Here is an 18583-nt window from a genome sequence, read left to right as displayed (position 1 = left end):
TTTTAAACCTGCCTATTTGCTTGATCTAGACACCTGGCATCCTTTCTTTGCTGCAAGTTCATTATGACTTTGGCTCAATTTCTGAGCTGCTAATAGGGGTGGGAATCTCTAGGCATCTCACTATTTGATTCGATTACCATTCAGAGGGCTGCGATGCGATTATAAAACTATTATCGATGCATCTTGATGCATCTTTTTTTTCTATACAGGATTTCTTTTTTCTCACTGTGTGAGGACTTGGTACTTTTAAAGCAAAGTATTTGTAATGATCAATGTTGAATTTACTTCCAATATCTTTTATTAATAAATCAAATGGAAGTAAAGTGGCAAGTGAACTAGAAGGCTCTCTATCACTGCTCTTGTTTAGAGCACATGAGACGCAGGCTGCCACTCATCTGTGATAAAATGCGCAGTTACGGTGACATAAGATCCAGTGGCAATGGATGTCCACGCACATGTTACAGCTGTTCTACCCATTTTCTTTTATATTTTTTGCTTTTGTAACTTCGGTTTTGGTCTTGTTGTAGAGAGTGGGCATCGTTGTGTCAGTAAAATATCTCCGAGACAGGACGCTGCATCTCAGCTCCAAAGCGTGCAACATAGCGTGAAAGCCTGGGTTCTCAACGACTGAGAACTGGCGTGCAGACTGCAGTCACACAGCAACGCAGTCTCGCCTAGCTAGTAGCTAACGAAAGGGCAAAGACAGAGATTTAAGATGAACATTTAGAGACAAATGGACTTATTCGCATTTATAAGCAGCACAGTTGGTTTCCTGGAATGTTAAACCTGCAATGACAGACTGTCAAACACTAAAAAGTTGCGAAGATGAAGCCAATCAAAGAATATGTGCCCTGGTTCTCCAGTAAGCTCAGGAAACTGCACACAGTCAAGGAAGAGGCTTATAGGAAAGGTGACTGTGACGCATACAAAAGGGCGAAGTATGCACTAAACAAAGCAGTCAAAACTCCCAAACACAAATGCAGAGAAAAACTGGAGCAGCGGTTCTCCTTGAAAATATGGAGAGGAATTTGTGTCAAATTGAAAAGCAACTGCTACAGTGAAAAAACATGAAATACAATGCACACATGACAGTAATTTTCCACAGTGACATGCAGAATCCATGCCAAAATGAAAAACAAAACCTCTATTACATTGTTATCTCTTTACTTGACCTTTTAACTGAAAAACAATATATGAGGATTTGCATTTAAAAAAATTGAATGCTGAATTAATGTCAAAATTGAATACAATCCTAATCCAAAATTAAATGGCACAGCTGTTGCCAACCTGAAATCATAGATAATGCTTTCTTCCTTGCAGTTGTTAAATCCATATGATGGATCTTTTACATTCATTTTGGCAGATTTTCTGCATGTTAGTGTTTAAATGCAGTCTTGTGTGTGCACTGCACTGTTTCCGTTGCATTTCAACAAGGAATATATGTTTGAAGTCTAAAGAAAAGTGGTCAAACACGTAAAAACATTGTAGTAGAGGTTTTGCCTTTAAGTTGGCACTTATTCCGCATGTCACCTACAGGAAAGTAATATTGTGTATTATATTATGTTTTCACTGTTATGATTGCATTTTAATGAGGCAAATCCATTTACAGTACTGCAGCGTGGAAAGCAATATAGCTGTGCCTTCATTACATTTCAAGGTGGATTGTATTCAATTCTTACACAAAATGAATTTTGGGAGGAGGAACATGCCTGAAACCCCCTCCTTTTTCTAGTCCCTACAGATTTCATTTTCTACCTTCCATTTCTCATGACAAAGTTTCACAATCCCCACCACCACCCTATCTCCTGCCTGTTACTCAGTCTATATCAGTCCTTCTACAGTTATAAAAGGGGGGGTCCGACCTTCTAGGTCCAGATAGAAACCGCCCAGAACTCCAGCCCAGGTTCTCAGAATTCTCACCCTTCCCTTAATCAGTCTTCCCTCATACTATCACCATATGTTGAAGGCATGGTCCGAACTTGCAAAATTGCAAATAGGTGCTGTTCTGAACAGCTTTCTCCCATCCTCAATGATCTTTTTAGTCAGTCCCTGACTCAGTCTGTTGTGCCTGCTTGCTTTAAGACCTCTGTCATCATACCAAGTCCTAAAAAGTAATATCTCCTGCTTAAATGACTACAGACCAGTTGCTGTAACCTCTGTAGCCATTAAGTGTTTTGAGAGCCTTTTACTTTAGCAGCTCAAAGTCATGACCAATGCTCTCCAAGACCCTCTGCAGTTTGTGTATAGACCTAATAGGTCTGTAGATGATGCCATACATCTGTACAATTTGCAACACCTGGATGGCCCTAACACTGATTCCCACGTGCTGTTTGTAGACTTTAGCTTTCACGTCATAATTCTTGTCCTTCTATAGATAAACTATAGCAGCTCAATGTCCCCCATCTGTCTGCTTCTGGATCCACAACTGCTTGTCTAACAGGAAACAGTATGTCAGAGTGGCTGACCATATTTCAAACGGTCTCCGCCTCAGCACTGGTGCTCCACAGTGCTGTGTGCTCTCTCCCCTGCTCTACTGTCTACACCAATGACTGTACTTCTAGCTGTGATTCTGTTAAACTTATCAAATTTGCAGACAACACTACCCTGGTCAGTCCCATCTTGAACGAGTCCATGTACTACGAGGAAGTAACAAGGCTATATCATGGTGCGGAGCAAACAACTAGGAGTTAAACACACAAAATACTGTGGAGATGATGATGGAGATTTTGAATAAATATTCCCTTGATCAGTAATCAAGTAGATTGTATACTGTAATCAATAACCAAATAGGTAGTATTGGCTAACAGAATATTAATGGGTTCACAGAGAGGCCTGTATATACTTTCTGGCCCAGTGAAGAGAGGGACAAGTTGAAAGGTAAAGCAGACTGGTAAAAAACAGTGGAAACCAGTTTTTAGGAGAGAGTGCAACGTGCAATGGCAAAATTAACGGGCAAAGAGATGCACCTATTAGAGAATAAGCTAATATAAACATTTTCAAATTACTCCAGATGAACGCTATATAAACTGTTGTTTGGAACACTGTTTGCGCAGTTGGGTCTCTCGAGACCCTGTGCCATTTGATGCTGAAATAAAGAAGAAGGCTTTTTCCCTCTTCCACAAACTCAGCATCTGAAGACTCTTTCCTTATTGACATCTTTTGAGAACTTAGACTTAGAACAGTTATTAGTGAAAGTGTTTAGCCAGTATTAAAAGATTTCTTTTTTATTCATAATATTATGTTGGAGGCCTGGGGTTGAAGGGGATAGCCCTTGGTCCCGACAATGAGTCTTACAAATTCCTAGGCATCACCATTAAGCAGGAACCTCAAATGGGACAGACACAGCACTGAAGTCATGAATAAGGCCCAGCAGCCCCTGTATTTCCTGTGACAGCTCAAGAAATTTGACTCAAGCACGGCAGGTCAAATTTTACACCATAACAGAACCAATCATCACATCTTCCAGCTCCATCTGGTTCGGCTCTGCATCTTTACAAACCAAGCATAAGCTACAACAAACGGTGCAATGTGCAGAGAAAATCATTGGCTGTTGGCTCTCCACCCTCAAATATCTTTACTCATCTAGGATGAAGAAGTGGGTTTACATTGTATTTAGGTTTGAAAAGCCTCCTGCAGTATGTTGAATTTTCACTATTCTATTTAAGTCAAGGAAAAATACATTATAGCTTCCCTCTGTCTGCGTCCCAGCACATGGTAACTCTAAGCACTTTACAGAATGCTGTTCTCAAGTTTCACCCTCTGGCTCTGCAGCTTTTTTCCATCTGAAGGTTACCCTGCACCCAGACATTCTTTTACACACTTCAAAAGTTCACTGGGATCTACCAGAACCGTTTTAAGATGAAACTAGTTTGTTATTCTTGCAGCTAAAAGAAGAATTTCCTGGAGTGCTTGTGAGAAGCTGAAGCAGAAAACAACAAAGATATATAGAAAATGTGTATGTGTGTGTGCGTGTGTGTGTGTGTGTGTGTGTGTGTGTGTGTGTGTGTGTGTGTGCGCGTGTGTGTGAATGAGAGTGAAAGAGAGAGAAAGAGAGAAAAAGGCAGCAAATACCTTAGCACCTGGGGAACCAGGGAAGCCTGGAGCTCCAGCAGGTCCAACAGGACCCTAAATGAAAAAAGAGATACAAATGACATGCACGTGTAACAATTTAAGCTTCTTTGGACTGAAACTTAAGTTTGTCCTTAAGTGAAATAGAAATTTATTTAACTCTCTAAGTACTTATATTTCAAATCAAATACTCACAGGAGGACCAGCAGGGCCAGGTAAGCCATCATTTCCTCGAGCACCCTGAAAAAGTGGAATTGAACAATATATCAAATGGAATAGAAAACCAAGATCATTAAGCCACTTTGAGGTCCTCCAGAACTGTTTACAAAACAAGCAGTACTAATTTAAATTTAAAGCTAAGTTACTGTGAAATGAACTCTATTTTGTTTTGTTCATCACAGGAAATGATATAAAAAAAACATGATGTATTTTCTCACTGTTTAGTTGCATGTGGCAGAGGTTACTGTATGTGTATACACATGAATTACGCGATGAAAAAATACGTTTGAAGTTTTGAATTTTACATTTTTACACATATGACTCATGCTTAAATGATGAGTTTATGATTACTAATCTGCATATAAACAATGTAGACCTTGCAGTTTGCAGGGCGGATCTTGCAGCAGCTTAAAATCATAGAAATATAAAGTTCTCTTTGATGTAAATCCATAGTAATATCATAATACGATAAGTGGACAACTAAGTGACTCACATTTCCTCCTAGCATTTTTAACAGAGTTTTACTAAAGCATGCTTCTTAAAAGGTCCTTACAGCAGCTCCAGAAGGTCCTGGACGTCCTCTTTCACCAGGCAGGCCACGTGGACCCTAAGATATTGAAAGACACAAATCAACACAGGTCACAAAACAAACTGTTCTATACTACAAAACAGAGGTGTGGGCGCAAGTCATATAACTTAAACTCTTACTGGAGAAACCTACCAAGCGAACTGACCATTTTCCTCATGGTAGCAAAACAAAAGAAACTGCTCTCTCTATTTGACTTGATTTTAACAGCTTCTGCAGGTAAAACAAGCGCAACATTCACCATGAGGCTGGATTTGACTCAGTTTCATATTGGAATTTGTCGTTCCACCTTAAATGGTGCAGCAGTTAGGTGCTGGAACTTCTCTGCCGCACCATTTAAGGTGGAACGGAAAATTCCAACATGAAGCTGTAGAAAAATAAGAGGCTTCTGGTGAAAAAAGGCATCTTCAACTTCATACATTCACCGTCATTTTGCTGTCTTTTCTATATACTGTTCAGCTTGGCCGTTTTAGTTTCTGTTGTCATTTAAAATTAATTCAGACTAGCAGTTGCTTTAGTTTGCTTAACTAGTTTAAGTGCTAAGCAAGTTTTTATTTTAATCATGTGTGCCCAATGTTCCCCAAAGTATAAAGTTTTTTTTTGTTTAAGTTCAATAGTACCTTAAAATACTTTTCATGTGTAGTTGCACTACTCTTTGTGTATATAATATGCCTATCATGGTTATCTGTGTACCATGAATTTAGTATTTTAGTTGGAAAGGTAAAAAAAATAATAATATACTGCCATACACTGGTAACATGCTGTCATTAAACAGCTATAGTACTATTACCATTATTCAATATTATGGCCTTAAATTAGCTGAAGAATGCATACTGACTTGTTTAGGACTCGAAGATTAGGACTATTGACTTGGGACTTGACTTGAGACTTGCCTTCACTGACTCAGGACCTGAATCTTGTCATAACTATCTTGACTTGGGACTTGAGTGTCAAGACTTGAGTCTTACTTGTTACTTGAAATATAGTGACTTGTTCCCACCTCTGCTACAAAATTTCTAAATAATCTTTCTTGTATCCTTGAGGTAAATTTAGTCCAAGAAAACCTTTAGCCAAAAATATTTACTTAACAAAACTTTGTATCACAAATTATTGGCATCCCTAAAAATTCTTATAAACAAAAGAACTTAGGTGTGAACTCATTTATTTTATCCATGCATCCCCCTATAATTCTGCAGAAATTTTGAAAATATTACAATCACAAATGGCATGTGCTGGTCGAATACTGGAGTGTGCATATCTAGACATGTTAACGGCCCAGAACAAAGCATAACCAGCTAGAGAGATGGAGAAAGCCTACAAAAAGCATAAAGGGGGGGCGGGGGGTGATAAAAAAAAACAGTAAGTAACTTAAACAAGAATCAAAGAAATTAATAAATGAAAATGAGTTATTTGTTTGGATATTGGAGTGATGAACTGCAAAGCCAAAGTGCAGACGTATGAAACGAAATTTCACACAAATGTATGAAAGTATGAAACTATGAAATGTTTCTCTTTTTTGACATATTTGGACATAACAATATTTAATCTTCACTTAAAAAGTATGTATAGATACACGTTATGTAATAGAACAAAAACTATTAACAGGCTTCAGTAACTAGTCTTGCCCCCTTTGGCAGAAATATCTTTACGTAGGCGTTTCCTATAACTGTCTACCAGTTTCTATGGAAGCCCATATCTGCCACTGGAGAAAAAAAGTATATTGCTGTTTAGTAAGACATAATTATAAGATTTTAAATCATACTAATGAGAAGCAATCCGCAGCATCCAGGCTAGAACAACCCAACTAATGAACAGTTTCTTCCTAAAGGCTGTCAGGCTTCAGAACAAGCTGTGATGCTGTGGGTCCTTCTCCCATTACCATTTCACTCAGTCATTTTGGTAGTATTATTTATTATATCATATCACTGTTATGGACAATAACACTAAGCCACTTTAACATGGATATACAATCTTCTTAGATAATCCCTTGTTTAATATATTTGAACATAGCAGAGAGTTTTTCTTACATATGTCCCTCCTGTCTCTATATTTTGTGTATATTTTGTGTATATTTAATATATTTCAGTTTTAGTATTTCCTTTTAGCATTTTTTTACTTTGTTTTGTCTGCACAGTTTTTTGTATGTATATAATGCTGCCCTGCTGTGTGTTTCAATGCATGAATGTCCTGATATGTTGTGCAAATGACAAATAATCTTGAAACTTGAGAAGTATGAAGTATGTGAGAAGAATGAGCCACTAATTCATAATATCTCATAGTATCTCATAAGTTGTGACATAGTCTTTAGTATGAGTTAGTAAGGCATGAGATATAAAGTCATAATATGAGATTGAATCTCATTGTTATGAGATACTGTCATAATTATGAGATGCTGTCATAACTATGAGATTCTAAGTTATAATTACAAGATTGTAAGTCGTAACTATGACATAGTAAGTCATAACCATGACATAGTAAGTCATTATCATGAGACACTAAGTCATAATTATGAGATAGAATCTCATTATTATGACTTTTTAAATGGCTATAGATTTTTTTCCAGTGGTGGCTTCCATAAGTTTCTTACATCTACTTGGAGAATTTTTTTGCCATGAAGATTTCTTTCAGCTATGAAATGTTTGAGAGGTTTCTTGCATGTTTCTTGCATGTCAAACCCACCTGCAGCATTTCAGTGGAATTCAGATCTGGGCTTTGACTAGGTCATTACATAACCCATCATTTTTTTCTTTTGAGCCACTCCTTGTTGGATTTATTTGTATGTTTGGGTTCATTATCCTGTTGGAAGATCCACTTCAGCTTTAACTTTTTACAGATGGTCTCACATTTTCATCAAGCACTCTCTGGTATGAAAGAGAATAGTCTGATAGTTGATTCTGTGACTGCAAGCTGGCCAGGCTGTGAGGCAGCAGAGCACCCTAAACCATAACATTTCCACCACCATGCTTTACAGTTGAGGTTGAGGTATAAGGTTCTTCTGATGCTGTCAAATGCTGTCTTTGGATTGCAACAAACATGGCTACTGGTACTGTGACCAAACAACTCTATCTTTGACTTGTCTGTTCATAGCACATTGTTCCAGAAGTCCTGGTCCTTGTCTAGATATAGAAGCAAACTTCCTATGTAGGTCAAAAATGTGCAGTCTTTTTCTAATGGTAGAGGCATAACCTTTTACATTAATGGTGGCAAATGCTATCTGCAAATCCTGTGATGAAAGCAAATTCTTTTGCATCTTACAGTCTGCTCTTCAATCAATTTTGCTGGTGTAGCCTGGCCTTGACGGGTTGGTGGTGGTTTTAAATCTTGTCCACTTGTAGATGATCTTTTGGCAGTGGAATGATTGATTTCCAATATTTTGGATATCGCTTTAAACCCCTTCCCAGACTCGTAGTCATCTACGACTTACTTTCTGAAGGCCTCAGAGAGCTCTTTTGATCTAGGCATCCAATAACAATTGTTATTGGACTCCCATAACAAAAAGCAAACCAGACCAGAGGTTTAAATAAGACAAGTCCCTCCAAGATATTCAAGAATAGTGTTTTAATCACTGGTACCTGTTTGGGTGCACCGGATTTCAATTTGTTTGAAGTAGTGATATATGTAGGGGTGCAGCTACTTTTTCCACAGAAGAAAATTGCATTATTTGCTAATTAACTAGCAGCCACTCCAGTTCTCACCCAAGTTACAGCATCTTTGACATGATCATACTCATGCACTTGAAAGAGATAAACCATGTTTATTGTTGTTCGAAAATATGTGTGCATTCACTGTAACTATTAAATCAGGTGAGGAGTGGGGAGGTGTCATGGTTTTTGGGGGTTGTGGTGGGGGGTGGTCACTGTAATAGTTCCCAGTCCAGCCCTGGCTAACTTCATTCCTTCTTTATGTCTGATGCCTCAAAAATAAAGTGGACTATTTCAGATGCAATGGACTAGACAGAAAAGGTGACAGAGGGTCTGTTAGGTTTTAATTTTTATTTGAAACATGACTGAAACATCCATGATTCAGCCTTTCAGCTAAGCAAGCTAGCATGTGTGTGGCTTGCATGTTTGCATGTTGCGTTTTCTGTGCTTATTTGTGGCATGTCGATGTGATAGTCATGACTTAGGAATGACTGAGAAAGAATTTTAACCAGTTCAGAATTAACATATCTGAATCTTCAGCAACACTGCCATCTAGGTAATTGCTCTACCCAGGAGACAGGATTAAATTTACAATTTATTTTTTCTTCTTTTACAGGTCTGGATCAGCCATGTTGGTGTTTTTCTCCCTCCTCTCATGAGAAAATAACCAACTAATTTATCTACTGTTTTTCACCGAACTCAGTGGTGCTCTGATAAGTATAGTTCCATCCAGATACACATTTCTGTGTTTTTCCAGGCAGATGTCGCCTCACAATGGAAAAAAAAGATTTTTGACCACTGCTACTTATTAACTCCTAACACATATCAGAGACGCTGCCCCAAATATTAAAAACTTTCCGAAACGCAAAATGAAAAATGAACGCTTCTGAAGAATCACCCGACCATTTATTTGTTCTGAGTGGTAAAACGTACACTCCATAAATTACCTGGGATAACATTATTAGGAGGAGAAAGAAACTAAAAGCAATGAGAAAAGCAATATCCTGCAGGGGTGGTTAAATGGCAATTATAAATATAAAGTATAAAAGAAATAATTACTAGTTGCCTCACTGTCTGTTCCTTAAAGATCTAATGTTAAATTCTGATAAAATACAATAAAACCCCCTAGAAATGTACTTGTCCTAGAGTAATTTTATTGCCGTCCAGCAAAAGTTAAATCACTGAGGAGAAAAAAAAATTACAGACACCCTCTGATAAACAATCCGAATAGGGCTAAAGAAGATGTTTACTGGATAAGATGGCCAGTATGTTTTTAAATCGAAGTTATAAAATATTTCACATTAGAAGTATGAAATATTTGACAATCACTGGGCTTACTGGGTGGAAGGTATCCCCTACATTTGATGAACTGTTCTTTTTTTTTTTCAAAATAAAAACATTTTGCTGTAAATTACATCAATGTATACTTAAAGGCTCTCCATACTACACTCTCTTACCATTGGACCTGGAGCACCACTCTCACCAGGCGCGCCTGCCTCGCCCTGTAGAAGAAAAAGAATATAAAAAGAGTAAGAGCAGAGTGAAACAAAAAAGCAAGAACTATTTTATGTACATATTTTATTGTGTCCTGTTTAATATTACTTATATAAAGCACATTTGGATGGCCCTTTCATCTCATTAATATACCAGTAACCTTTCTGCATCTCTTTACAATGACACTAGCACTGTATAATAGCAAGATATTGTTTTTTTATTCAGTTAGAGCAGATAAAGCTTCAGGTTGATTAGATCTACTTTAGGTTCATACCTTAGCACCAGCAGCTCCACTCTCACCCTTTGCTCCATCAAGGCCCGGATACCCCTGTAGAGATAAAATGCAGAAGCAAAGATACATATTAAATTCTCAGAAGCGGTAGCATAAACTGCCATAGGGTAATGTTTTTTTTATCTCATATGTGTCCCTTTTAGGGTAGGAAAAAAAACAACTCTCAAAACTGTTAAAAACATGAGTGATAAATGACACTAACAAAAGCAGCTGTAACAAAATTATGTATATTTGTTATCCTACTTTTACCCCATTAATCATTGATCAAAACTCCCACAGGACCACCACAGAGCAGGAATTATTTGGGTGGTGGCTCATTCTCAGTACTGCAGTGACACTGATTTGGTTGTGGTATGTTAACGTGTGTTGCACTGGTAAGAGAGAGTCAGACACAGCGGTGTTGTTGAAGTATTTAAACAGCTCACCGTCACTGCTGGACTGAGAATAGTCTACCAACAACAGCATCCTGCCAAAAGCATTTTGTGGGCAGCATCCATTGATGAAGGACTAGAGGATAACAAACACAAACTGTGCAACCAGAATTAAGTTACTGTCTCAAACTTTGCATCTACAAGGTGGACCAACAAGGTAGGACTGTCTAATAAAGTGGACAGTGAGTGGACAGTAAGTGTTTAGCAGTCCAAATACGCATATTGCTACATAAATGCTACAAGCAAGCTAACGCTCTTGCGCCTTGAAATGACATGACATGAAATTAAGGCTACTATAATAAACTAAAACACTATTGCATATAAACACCAGCTAGTTAAATTGTCCGCTACTACTGCCAAAGCAACCTCACTACTACATCTGACGAAGCTTACTAGTTTGCAAGGGTTAACTTCAGTGAGGTTGCAACTCTTACTATGCCAGCTCAGCGCACAGCTGTGTTAGCTTGCATGTAGCATGTATTACGTGTATTACATGCATGTATTACTTAAACCCTATATTTAATTGAAAATAGTACAAAAACAACACACATGTTGAAACTGAGAAATTCTATTGTTTCTTATATATGATGCCAGCAACACATTTCAAAAAAGCTGGGACAGGGGCATATTTACCACTGTATTGCATCATCTCTTCTTTTAACAACACTCTGTAAGTGTAAGTCATTACATTCAGTTTTTATTTACATTTTGCACAACATCTCAACTTTTTTGGAAATGGTATTGTATTTTACTCAATAATCACCACATAATTCAAATGAACCAATGACATAAAGGGGCAATCATGGGCTGGAGGTTAGGGAACCAGCTCTGTGATCGGAAGGTTGCTGGTTCCCAGCCCTGTGACTGGAAGGTCGCTGGTTCGATCCCCTGAGCCGACAGTACATGTCTGCCCTTGAGCAAGGCACCTAACCCCCAACTGCTCCCCGGGTGCTGTGGATAGGGCTGCCCACAGCTCAGGGCAAGTGTGCTCACTGCCCCCTAGTGTGTGTGTTCACTAATGTGTATGTGATGTTTCACTGCATGGATGGGTTAAATGTAGAGGTAAAATTTCCCCATTGTGGGACTAATAAGGGTCACTTAATCTGAATTAGGATAAAACGTGTTTAGCATTTTCACAGGGCTTATCCAAGGATGTGACAGCAGTGATTTTCTTGAAAACAGCACTAATTTTTCCCCACAGAGAAATCTCCTAGAGGTCCTGTTATGGGAATGATGGCAATTACAGAATGACAACATGATATCAGAGGTTTATTTCACTATAATTTCTTCCATGCAGGAACACACCCCTTACAGCAGCATTATTACAATTCCTGTTTCTATGGCTCCCCTAGGTTTACATGGATATTTTGAAAAATGAGAGACTCGAAGAAGTCAAAGGAGCTTGACAGATATCAAATGTCTGTACCCAGCATATAAACTTACAAACATAGTTCTTTTATTGTCTACAGTCAGTCCTCCGTGTTTAAATTAGCAGATCCATGCAGCTAAATTTGATGTCACCTAAATGAGTCACTTAATCTTAAGGAAACATAGACGACAGCTGGCTGAAACTGAAAAAAACAATACTTTCTATTTACTTCAAAATTGAATACAGGATTCCCATTGTTATTACTTATACATTATCTCTAAACACCCAAATGTTTTCAAGACAGATAACCAGGCCTGTTTACTGTCATAACAATTTCTGGTAAAAAATTAAGGGATATCCCATAACCCTCACGTTAGTTCTATGGACAGCCTTTTTAAAACAATTAACCATTGTATTTATTTTGTTCTAACCTGTTTAGTAAAGTTATTTTAGGTTTGGACAAATACTCACTCTGTGTCCCTTTATTCCAGGCAGGCCAGGAGTTCCAGGGAATCCACGAGCTCCCTGTGGTAACGCAAGGAGGATAAATATTAAAAAGATCTGAATTTAAAATTAAAAATCATTCAGGTCTGTTTCTCTTCTTTCCTGCACTGACTTGAAGTCATACCAATCAGCCACTGGTTGATATGGACAAAGTGCACCATACCTGTTAAAAAATTCATTAATTCAATTGTAGTTATTCTGCAATGTTGTGACAAACGTACCTGTGGACCAGGAGGGCCACGCTCACCAGGTTTGCCAGGTTTGCCAGGTTCTCCCTACAAACAATAATAACAGACAGTTACTCTTTTTTTCATTCAGAATTCCGTGACATAGATTTGAACACTGTGTAGGGGCTTGGTTTTTTATGGGAGTATCCTGAAAAATGGACAGAATTTAGTTACACTTGATTCATTTTAGTCAATGCATGCACTGTTGTATGTATACATACAGACTCAAGCAGCAGAATATCACCTAGTGGATATTCTGTGACAACAGTATTATTTAAGTCAAATGTTATCTAGTGGCTGCAGAATTACAGTACATTTTAAAAGGAAATCTCCAGTGATGTTTAAAGTCAATAGAAAACAAGGAAGACATGATTCTTGATTACAGCAGCATTGTGATCATCAGGGGTGGATTAAGGTGATCAGGGGCCAAGGCTGCACTGTGAATAGGAGTAGGACACACAACCTTCCCAGTACATAAACATTCTGTCTATCCACAAACAAATGAAAGGAAATGCAAACAGAAAATTATGCTACTGCCAGGTGAAATGAAAAAACAGAATGTTGAGAGTCACATGTGCACACATGCGCACACTCACACACCTAAAGCTTGAAAAGTGAGGAAGTTCAGTAATGAAAAATCGGTACCCAGTATATCTGGGAGCTTATAAAACACAAAGCTTTGAGACCAACCATACACTAGATAGAGGCACAGTTGAGATCCACTTCCTTGGGTGAGAACATTACTCAAGAACAAGGCAAATAGTCAAAGTGCAGCCAGTTATGACAGATACACCAAAGGTGTAAGCCTGGTGAAAGCCTGCTCTGATCCATTTTTGACACTAAGAGCGAAACAAAACACTACCCATACGATGAAAACAATAGCCATTGTGTTATATGTACTTGCCGTGTGGCAGTTTCCTTTAGATAAGCGTTTTAGAGAAGTACATCTGATGTTCATGTTGATGTTCTGACATGATTCTGGGCCCAGTGTGCCCGCATCTGTTTAAAGATTTTAGTCCACTATGCTGGGTCCAAGCTGTAAAAAGGGGGAGCTGTTGTTGCTGTCAATGTCTCGTGTCCCCTCTTCTGCCACGTTACTTCCGCTGCAGCCGTTTGTGGTTTTTCAGTGGCGGGACCTGGCTTTTCAGGATTGCAGATAGTGCAGGCTAGTTTGCGTCAAGTGTATATTTGAGCTAGCTGCAGCTAACCCTCTTAGCTTTCAGCCAATACACATTTAATATACATTCCTGACACACCAAAAATTAAAACTGACCTACTAACCTTTTCAGACTAACCAATTCTGAACTCACGAAGTGTTTATCATTATAATGGTCCAAGGAGGGCTCAGGTTTTTAGTTAAACATATATTATATCTTATTCTGGCCAATCAGAAAACATTAAAGTCTAGGGTAGCCTTTGCGTTAACCCACCCCTGGTGATCACTTACTCAATTAAGGAACTCCTTTTGAAAAGATTTACAATTATCTCTTTTTAGAGTAGTATGAGTTGATATGGAAAAACATGAACATTGTGTGGATACATATCTTGTAGTGGGATCTGTGTGATGCACACAACAGAAAATTTAAATCATCATAAAGCCATGAAAGACTTAAGATTACCCAAGTAGTTCATAGAGCAAAAGGACAGTTGTGTGGAAAGAGGAAGACTGTAAAATGATTAAAAGAAATGTGGCGAATGGGGAAAAAAACTTGGACTAAGTGCATTTGATAATGTAGAAGTTAAATAATAAATGTTTTAGTAATGCTTTATGGAGCTTAATCCTGGAGATATCAAAGAGGAACTTGTTGAGTAATGATGTGTTGTGGGAAATTCTACTATAGGCAGATTTTGGGAGGAAGCAACAATCTTGGCACATAAATATTTTTGATGCCTACCTTTTGACATCAAATTAATTTGTTTAAAAATGAATTGATACTGCATAGGGTATTCTTGTGTGTGCTGTGTATGTGGTTATGATTTACTTAGAGTAGTACTTACATCATCTCCAGGTTTGCCAGGTGAACCAGGGGGACCTCGAGGACCCATGGGTCCCTGTTAAAGGAGCCATATCAGAGAAATTGTAAAGGGCATTGTATGTGTATACATCTTGACCATTGTGAGGAAGGTGATTTGTTCTACTTCATCATGTGTGTGCTATGTTTGTATGCAGAGAAATTAAGCTAAAGATGATTGCATAATTTTAGAAAAAAGAAAGAAAACAAACATTTACACCAGGGTTGTCAATCTCAACCACTAAAGGGGTCATATTAAAAAATCTCAACAAATCTGTGGGCCAGAAAAAAATTGTTGTTATTTCATTTTTAATTAATGTTGTGCTATAACCCGAACTGGCCATTGTTTGTTCAAAATACGCAAAAACTTCAGCAGTAAAATACAAGCACTTATAATAGACCTTGAAATATTACATGAATACTTGAAAAATTAAAAATTTAAATGTCCCCAGGAGCTTAGTCTTTTAAACCTACCTATTTGCTTGAATTGTTTAGAATTGAGGTGTAACCACTGTCCCATAGATCATTCTTTGGAGTCGGAGTGCACGTTACATTGCAACACATTTTGGGGACCGTAGTGCAGCACATTGTGAAACGGGCTAACATTAATAGAAAATTACTTTACAAAATACTTTTGTGGGCCATATAGGATTGTGTCACAGGCCTGATCAGGCCCGCGGGCCTTGTGTTTGACACATGGGATTTACATTAAAGTACTTGATGTAGATTTTCTATATCCAGTTAAAAATTTTTTCCTGAAATGAAAATAATGTGAGAAACACATAACATTCCACAAATAAACTGTCTCTCTCATGAGTGCATACTACTTTCTTCATTTTTATTGTCTACTCTCTTGGAAGAAAAAAATACATTTTTCACATTGTTTAGTAATCATTGTTTAATCCCTGTTCAATGATAAGATATATATAAATTCTGTATTTGTAGAGTGGGTTGGATGTTGCTTAGTCATTCTTCATTTTCTGAAGTAGGAGGAGGATGCCTTTAATACCCTGTGAGTATGTTGGCCATGTGTTTCAAAAAGTGGCAGGGGAAGAATGGCAATACAAGATACAAAGACCGACATAGGGAATGCACTACTTAGAGACACTGCATACTGTGAGTTTGAATTTAATTGCAGTAAATGAGGAAATAAATTAATCTGGAATTTTAATTGTAGTATGTACAATTACGTACAATTACGGAGCTATGACATCCCTGCTGGATCTGTCAGCTGTCTGAATGTTAAAGCACCCTGGGGGCCAATACATTTGTAACACTATTTGACTTCTCAAATAACGGAGTAAAGTGACCCCTTGAAGGATTTTTGCAATACTTACAGTAGCACCAGATTCGCCAGGTTCTCCGGGATTGCCTTGGAAACCTTGTGGGCCCTACAAAATAAGAGGCAGGTATCAAATTGGAAATTAAATCAGATCTGTGTGTGTGTGTGTGTGTGTGTGTGTGTGTGTGTGTGTGTGTGTGTCCATCCAGGATATATCCTATTCTGTATGATTTTCAATGTTGTGAAAATGAGACAAAAATGGCTTGAATTTCTTAAACATGGTTTGACGATATGGCCAGATGTTTTTGAAGCATTTTTATGGTGAGTCACAAAACCATAGAGTCCATAACTAGTAACTGTAAAGGAATTGCCAAACTGTGTAGAACTGCACAATACACTTTTACTGGTCTTAGAGGCTCCTTGAAAGTATTCTGTCTGTGCATCATGTTCAGACAAGTCAAATGGCTAATACCTGCCACTTATAGTAATAGCCCAGCAAGGCGTAAGATGGGTGCTCTGTGGGTGTAGGAGAGGTAGTGTGTGTGTGTGTTGGAGGTGGTGGGGACAAGGTGGAGGGTGTGTGAGTGTGTATGTCAGGGTGAATGAACACAGTGGAAAAACCCCTGGAGTCTGTGGCCATAGTAAACTGAAAATGTATACATGTATGTGTCTGTGTGTGCGATGTGCATATATACATTTATGCTCAACAAAAACATTCATTACAGTTAATAGTAATGTATAAATGTCTTTTTGAAATAATACCCAACAGCAACACGTCTACAATAATCTGAGACCAATACTGTAATACACATTGATTTTGCAGTTTAAGTTGCTTGTAAAGGTAAGCCTGACATGTACTTACAGGTGCTCCTGTGGGGCCAGGTGGTCCTCTTGGACCCATAGGGCCCTAAGAAAAATTTGAAACAAAAGTGGTTATCAAGTAGCAGTGAAAGCTGTAAACAAATATGTTGTCTTGATTTTAATAGTACATAAAAGTCTATGTGTTAAAAACAGTTAAAACACTGCTAACATTACAAAATTTTGGGAACATTTCACATTTCTCACATCTTCCTCAAAAATATAAATCACCAGTATATTTACTGAAGACAGAATAGGGAAGCACAAAAAGCATCTTACTTTTCTGTCATAAGAAGAGCATGCAAAGACTTTGCTTTGTGCTTGTACTCTGTATTTTTGCCTCTCTTAAAAGATGCAGGAATAGTCTTCCTATCCTAACAGTTACATAATCTAACCTTGTGAAGCAAGTATTCAACAAGGTTTTGTATTATGTGGATGTGATAAGGCAAACCTCAGCATGTCCACTGCAAATCATTAGAAAAGAATCACTAACATTTCTGTACCACCATGAAGCATAGCTGTAACAGTCCTTTCTACTGCATTCAAGAGAACTTTGATTTTGGCTGTTATAATTGTGTAGAATGATGATGGTTGAGTTCATATTAATATTTCTTGGCCTTTATATACACTATGTCTATTTGGACTAGTACATTAAGAGATTTGTGCGCATGTTTTTATAAAAAAAATATAAGCTACAGCCAAAGAAAACATCTTAGTGATGAGTAGCTCAACCTGGTTAGGCTCCCAAAACAGTAATGAAAATCTACTTACACTGGTACGAGTCAGAGACTCTCAAAGGGCCTCTGTATTTATAAGGGGTTGACTTGCAAAAGAAAATATATATGTGTTTCTGTTACTGAATGAAAACACACTGTGGACCTAACCTCTAAATGGGCTGAGAAGGAATAACAAAGTTCACTTTGACTGAAAACCTTCTGTGCCCACCTAGACTGTATGTGTGCATTTATTGGCTCAGAGGGCAGTTTGTTGAAGACTTCTTCAAAATATTCCAGGCTTTGAATCCGTAAAGTAGATTTATGTGACTGAATGACTGAACATTTACTGAATTTGCAATATAATAACAGGCCCCTATAAATAGCAACTTAATCATTACCTAATACTTTGTTAATAATAATTGTTATTTGTGCATTCATAATTTCATCATTCATAATTATTATGAATTGTTCAATACAACAATGGAAATGCTTAATATTTCAAGTTATAACATTTATGCATTATGAGTATCAGATAACTAAATTATTATTAACAGCATATAATTAATGACTAGGTCTCCATAGCTCAAAATAATTATTGATTATTTGTATTTTAGTAAATATGGTTAATAATTCAAATGCTACCATTTATTAACACATGTATAACATTTTTCATATGTAAGTTTTGTTATTAATCAGTAAATAATGATTAAGTTACTGTTTTTTAGGGTCTGTTGTTAGAATGTGTACCTAGATACAGGCAGCAAAGTCTTATTTGTCTTAGAGATTCCAAGTTACTAAACGAAAACATGATGCTTAAGCTGACAATTGCATTAGGAATTGCCAATAGATTGCATCTATCATGATGGCCATTAAGGATTTTATTT

The 18583-nt window shown here is 37.6% G+C and overlaps 1 protein-coding gene across 2 annotated transcripts in view; it reads right to left on the bottom strand.

Moving 5' to 3' along the window:
* col2a1b (collagen, type II, alpha 1b) overlaps positions 1-18583 on the bottom strand; it is a 147478-nt gene that overhangs the window by 97442 nt on the left and 31453 nt on the right. For both annotated transcript variants that reach the window (XM_036559043.1, XM_036559044.1), the window contains exons 9-18: positions 16988-17032; positions 16181-16234; positions 14830-14883; positions 12826-12879; positions 12572-12625; positions 10283-10336; positions 9972-10016; positions 4841-4894; positions 4264-4308; positions 4072-4125 (exon numbers count right to left, since the gene is read on the bottom strand). In XM_036559043.1, the coding sequence (XP_036414936.1) occupies positions 4072-4125; positions 4264-4308; positions 4841-4894; positions 9972-10016; positions 10283-10336; positions 12572-12625; positions 12826-12879; positions 14830-14883; positions 16181-16234; positions 16988-17032 (513 nt within the window). The remainder of the gene's footprint in view (positions 1-4071; positions 4126-4263; positions 4309-4840; positions 4895-9971; positions 10017-10282; positions 10337-12571; positions 12626-12825; positions 12880-14829; positions 14884-16180; positions 16235-16987; positions 17033-18583) is intronic.

This window comes from Colossoma macropomum, unplaced genomic scaffold (assembly GCF_904425465.1).
Source record: "Colossoma macropomum unplaced genomic scaffold, Colossoma_macropomum, whole genome shotgun sequence".
In the NCBI taxonomy this organism is placed as follows: Eukaryota; Metazoa; Chordata; class Actinopteri; order Characiformes; family Serrasalmidae; genus Colossoma; species Colossoma macropomum.
Note: the sequence above shows the minus strand (reverse complement) of the source record. Positions and strands in the feature narration are given on the sequence as shown.